Source organism: Apium graveolens, chromosome 3 (assembly GCF_009905375.1).
Source record: "Apium graveolens cultivar Ventura chromosome 3, ASM990537v1, whole genome shotgun sequence".
Taxonomy (NCBI): Eukaryota; Viridiplantae; Streptophyta; class Magnoliopsida; order Apiales; family Apiaceae; genus Apium; species Apium graveolens.
The window spans coordinates 4,084,305-4,091,018 of record NC_133649.1 but is presented as its reverse complement, the minus strand read 5'-3'; the positions used below and the strand labels follow the sequence as shown (position 1 = coordinate 4,091,018).

General features: G+C 31.7%; 1 protein-coding gene across 1 annotated transcript; it reads right to left on the bottom strand.

The window, feature by feature from the left end:
* Positions 1–4,912: 4,912 nt before the first annotated feature.
* On the bottom strand, positions 4,913–5,614 carry LOC141713753 (uncharacterized). The gene has a single exon (XM_074517328.1). It carries the CDS (start codon positions 5,612–5,614, stop codon positions 4,913–4,915), a length of 702 nt encoding a protein of 233 aa, XP_074373429.1.
* Positions 5,615–6,714: the final 1,100 nt, after the last annotated feature.

Genomic DNA, 6,714 nt, shown 5'->3' with positions numbered 1-6,714 from the left:
AAGCTATTCATCGGAAAACTGATTACCAGGTCGAAGTTGGTCATGTTATTGATTTGTGTCGCCCATTGCTTCAACCTCATGTAGGCTTCTCTCTTTCTTTCGTTAAAAGACAAGCAAATAAGGTAGCCCATGAGCTCGTGTTCATATTGGAAACCTAGATAAGTTTTGCACCAAAATCTTTCAATAATATTAATACACCACTACAATAATAAGAGATTATTTTTATTTCTTAATATTAGAAATACAACTTATTTATATATAAGTGTTTACACACAGGCTGCTGGTTTTTTTTCTCTCACAAGAGTTTCACCTCTTTTCTTTCTCTCTGGATCTACAACTCCTTTACTCTCAATGTTGTCTTATAATATCACTCAGTAGTATTCTTTCAATACAACATACAGGCTCTATTTATAACCTTCAAAATGTCATACTAACATCATGGATTACCTTATCTATATATTTAATACATGCCAGCTTTGTCTTCCTTTCAAACCAAGCAGACCTTTTATTCAGGATGATATAGCAGGTGGCAGTGAATGCAAACATCCTCATAGAGCCATGTATCTTCCTCATATATCATTACACGCTTTTGACCATCTGAATATGTTGACAATGATCTAGCACACCATTTTTTCAATTTTTTTTACCAATAGCATGGGTGTGTGCATTTGTAGTTTCTTAGCTTCACATGTAATATGTAAGACTTTTCCTTTTATGCCCCCTTTAGCCTACCATGTTTTAAGGATGACTTGGTACATATTATATGTGTTCATATTTCACCCAGCTGTTTATTTAATATCTACTAGAAAACTATTGGAAAGCTATGTGGTTAATATTTATTAGGGTGGTGGAGAGTTTGAAATTCCAACACTCCCCCTCAAACTCGATTTTGCATTGCGAGTTTAATTTTCATGTTGTGAAATATTATCGGCTTTAACGGTTTGTGAAAATATCCGATAAATTTTTTTCGGTCTTGCAGTGTACCAACTCCATAATTTTCTCGTTCACCTGTTCTCGAATAAAATGATATTTGATATTGATGTGCTTGCTCCGACTGTGTGATACTAGATTTTTCGCCAAAGAAATTGCGGATTTATTATCCACATAAATTTTAACCAGACCATCATTTGCAAGATTTAACTCACCCAATATGTAGCCTAGCCTCATAGCCTGACATGCGCATGTTGCTGCCATGTATTCTGCCTACTCACCCAATATGTAGCCTAGCCACATAGCCTGACATGCGCATGTTGCTGCCATGTATTCTACCTCACATGTTGAGATGGCAATTGTCTGTTGTTTCTTTGATGACCACGAAAATATTGCTGAACAGATATGAAAATCATATCCTGATGTGTTTTTCCCATCATTTAAATCACCACCATAATAGTGTCTGAGTAGCCAACTAATTCTGAATTTTTAGAATGTGTATAAAATAGACCATTATCAAGCGTACCTTTAATGTATCTCAAAATTCTTTTAACTGCCATGAAGTGATCTTGCTTCGGTTTCTCCATGTACCTACTAACCAATCCAACCACATACATATATAGGGATGAGTGAAAGTTAGGTACCTCAGACTTCCAACCAATAATGTGAAATATTTAAATATCTTATGTTAATATAAATTAATGTATGTGAGGTTTTTATAGGATGAAGTCAATTGATCATTTACTAACTTCACTAGTAGCGTATTAAAGTAATATTTTTGTGAGTTGTCCCGGTTTTAAAAATATCAAAATTTGTTATAAGATCTCACGAGAATTGGTAAAACTACGATGATATATTAAACCTATTTATTATTCATTTTTCACTTGAAAAAAGACTAGCCTTTTAAAAAGAATTATTTTCGATAAGCAATATTCTTTGATCAAGAAAATATTGTACAAATATTTTTAATTATTATAATATTTTAAAATTTTTAAATAAAAGTTATATCTATACTATATTATAGCATTTGATTCAATGCATTTTATACTATTTAAAGAAAAAATATATATATTGTTCAATAATTTGAAGGAATTAACTAGTTCAACTGATATTTATAACATTTTATCGAATTAAAAAATATTCTATTTTAGAATAATAGTATGCAATGTTATCAAATTATTATATGAATAAATATTAGAGTCGTGATAAAAGAAACTTAAAAACAGTTTAAATAACGATACAATTATAATTTTTCCTTCGAATTCTTGAAAAAAATATCAATAACAAGTCTTTACAATTTAAAATTTAATTTTATGTTACAACCATGATTGATACTTGATTGCGTAAAAAATAGTTATGATTTTTTTGTTAGTGATAATGTGTTTATCATATATAAATTACTGCAATTTATTTATTATTTAATTTTAAATTTTGAATAATTATAAATGCATGTTATTTAAGTAATCAATTGTCTCAGTAGATGTTAATAATGAATATACATGTACATAAATCAGATATTTAGCATATAAATAATTGAAACCGTCGTAATTTACTAAGAAATGTAACTTACGATAATTTACATGCTCACACACATATAACTTGATCTTACTTTGTTGGCTCAGTTGGTTAAAGAGAGGAAAACTATCCTCTTGGTCACAAGTTCGAATCCCACGGGAGGAGAATCAATGATTATGCCTCCTGAGCCAGAGCATGTCGCTTAAATATGGTTTACATTGGTTCACGTAATTTGCAGGCTATTACACGAATCCGTAGGATTTACCCAGTGTGCACCCGAAGGGTAACAGCTGCGGGTTACCTACGATTTAAAATAATAATAAAAACCTAACATTTTTTCATACATGCATGCGTTGAATTTCAAAAAATAACAATTTTAATTAAAATCAACTTTTATCTTACCAGTAGCGTAAATTTTAAATTATTGTATATTATGATTGCAAGTCATTTTGACTTCAGTTATGCATTTTTTATCTTTTTAAATTGAGTAAGTTAATTGTAAGTTAGTCGTGAACTCAGTAATAATACAGAGCGATACATATATTTTATTTAAATAAAATTCAAAATTTTTGATCAACTCTATATTGAACATATATGTTAATTTTTAACTTTTTCTTTGTAACATAGTAACGGCATTCTACAGATTATGTTTAATCATTACATTTTAAACGTACACTGATTATCATGTTTATATTCATTCATTAAATACAAATTACACAACACAAACAAGAATATATATATTTTGCAAAATGAGCTATATTAGAAATGTCATGTAATTTGGTAATGTCTTGTATGAAAATAATACATGTTGATAAATAATCAACTTGTATCTAATATACGTTAGCTATTGTACAACATTTACAAATAAGAAAATAACTAAGAACATTATTATTATATAATGCATAAGAAAATTCTAGAAAATATATGTGCCTCGCACGGGTTATCATGCTATTAAGTTATAATTATTTAAAGGATGCTAGATAACCTAATTAGTACCCCTTACAGGGTTGATGAAGTTATAATATGAAATTTACAATCCACCTGCACAACAAAGCAATACTTATACATCATATCTTGGTATAACGGTATCCCTGTCGCTCAATTTATGGAATGTCGAGGGTTCGAATAGTTAAGCAATTGTATTTAATAAGGGAGGAAAAGCAGACACAAAATTGACTTGCTATGCATAGGGCCCTTGTTTATTTTTAGTCAGTCATTGAGCCTTCTGTCCAGTTTCTACACAACGCATAAATGGATATCTCTGACTCATGAAATTAATATGTTTCTATCTAGATAAATCAAGTTCACAAAATCATGGGGCAACTAAGCTATTTTCACTATTTTCGTCGAGGCTTTAATAATACGGTTGAATCATAGGGACCAACCACTCCATCAACTAATAAGCGGAGGGTTGCACCTGGTGTGAACTTCCTTGCAAATAAATAACAAGGACTGTCTATCGAATTATTCTAGCACCGCTCTGTCCGATGTTCAGATTCGTAGAAAATATTCTTGATATCCTGTTAAGATTTGATTAAACAATAACATTTTCAAGAAATAGATCTGAGAACATTCTCTTGGAGCACATGAACAATAGTTAATTGCAAGCATTTGATTCAAGGACAAAAACAAATAATCGGACATTCTCTTGGGCCATTTCTTTACTATATGAATGCCATTGAATGGTGTGCTATCTATATTTTACTTTTTTTACATTATATTTTATTCTGATGAATAAATTAACCTGTAGATTTTCCAAAGCCTGAAAAGATGAAGCAACTTTAGTGGTCTGTATTGGACCGCTTGACTTAATGCTTTAAATTATACAGGTTTACTCCGGATACTTTCCTCACGCAATTGCTATTTAAGGAAACTCATCTTATTATCAACATTGAAGCAATGCATGATTTCTGACTTCTAAGCTATTAGGGCAAAGCCAATGGTGTTCGTAAAATTGGTGCACCTATTTCTATAATCTAGAACCAAAAAGTGATTTTTGGTGCTAAAATAACACCATGTCTCCAATGGTTGGTTTTATATATAACTAAATTGTTTCAAATTTAACTAACTTTTCCATTTATGGGTATAAACTTTGTTCACTTTTTACTTATAGTCTATTTTACTTATACTTTATTCCTTGTATTTTTTAACTCTATTGTGATATGGCAAATATAGCACAGTGCTATATTTAGCACAAACTATATAACTGCTAAATTCTCCACATCTGCAATTAATTCTTGAACCTGATTCCTGATGATTAGAGAAATATCGTGCATCTGAATATTATACCCCTTTTCCACAAGTTGTCTAAGACTGATGATATTATTTTCAAAGCAGGTATATAATAAACATCATTTATATACTTTTTCTCATCATTTTTTGACTCAATTGTAATTGTACCTTTTCCCTTGACCGGAATTTTTGACAAGTCACCAATAGTAACTTCTACGTTGATGGTCTCGTCTATCTACGTAAATAAATCTTTATGACCAGTCATGTGATTGCTGGCCCCTGAGTCAAGATACCAAACATTCTTCTTGCTTTCCTCGTCTTCTTTATAAGTAAGGAACATAGCAGTGTGAACATTTTTATCTTCTTTTGCTGCAGTAAAATGACTTCTTTCTTCCACCTTTGGTGGTCTACACTCATAACTGAAGTGACCAAATCTATTACAATTATAAGATTGAAATTGAGATTTATCACCTCGTTGAAATCCACCTCTTCCTCGGCCTCTAAAATTTTGACCACGACTAGATGATTGAAAACCTTCAGAATTCTGGCCTCTATTGAAAGACTGCCTTTCACGTCCTCGACCAACTCGGGAGCCACCTCTAAAGCCACATTCGCCAATTACACAACCGCTACTTCCAGAACTGTCGACAATGGATACTTTACTTTGCAACGCCTTTTCCAAATGGCTTGCATCATCATACTGGTTCATCCGCTGCTCATGAGCTTTAAGTGAACCTACGAGCTCATCAATGGAAATTGTGGACAAGTCCTTTGACTCCTCGGTAGAAGTAACAACGTAATCAAATTTCCTTGTCAACGAATATAGTAATTTTTCTATTACCCGAACATCATCGAGACTTTCCCCTTTTATTTTTATCCCATTTATCACCGTTCTCAAATGTGTATTAAATTCACCAATATTTCCAGAATTTGTCATCTTTAAATTTTCAAACTCCCCGCGTAGCACTTGGAGCCGCACCTTTTTTGACTTTTTCAACTCCTTGGAATGATTGTTGCAAAATCTCCCACGTACTCTTTGATATTTTTTCCTCCGAAAGTTTTTCAAAGTTGTATTCATCGACACCTTGAAAAATCGTGTATAATGCCTTTTTGTCTTTTTTCGGGACTCCTTTAACCCCGTCTTCTCAGCATTTGACAGGGCTGCTTGAGCGGCTGCATCCGTGGGCTCGTCATACCCGCTTTCGACAATATCTCAATTATCGTAGGAACCGGGTAACACTTTCAATTATCATAGGAACCGAGTAACACTTTCATTCACTAAAAGAAAATAAGGCTAAATACAACTACATAAATACAACCGGGGTTAAATACAACCATATCTGGTTGAATTTAGGAGGCGCGGCTAAATTCAACCGCCAACAGTCATATTTAAAAACGGTTGTATTTAGGCGGTCAAATTAAGAAGCAATTACAACCGCCTAAATACGACCGAACTCAATTACAGCCGGAAACGGTTGAATTTAGCCGCTCCACTAAATTCAACTGTATTACGTCTACTTTAGCCTCGCTTAAATTCAACCGAATAATTACAGCCGAAGCCTTTTACAACTGAAAACGGTTGAATTTAGCCTTGCCAGAAAAATTTGAGGGAATTTTCCCGCCAAAAAATGAGAGTGAAAAATTGGAGCCAAATATCAGCTTAAAATTTTAAAAAGTAATTTTTAAAAAAAATCAGAAAAATAAAATTAATATTTTTAAATATTGCTAAAATATGTAAATAGAAATTAATTATACATTCATTCTAGATATTGTAATTATTTTTAATATTTTTACATAAGTTTAACTATTTCAATTACTTTTACAACAGTTGAATGTTCTGTAATTAATTTTGCTAAATTCAACCGCAAGTGGTTAGTTTATAAATTGTTTATGAATGATCCAACCTTAAGGATGTCAAGATATATATATATATATTTTAGTGATATGATAAAAGTTTTAGAAAAAAAATAAATGTTTTTGGTTTTCTATTTTAACAGTCAACTATGAGTTTGAACAGTACTTCTTGCAAGAATTTAG

What these genes read in the sequence shown, in the direction of transcription:
- LOC141713753 (XM_074517328.1), bottom strand. Translation starts at nt 5,614, where the DNA reads ATGACAAATTCTGGAAATATTGGTGAATTTAATACACATTTGAGAACG.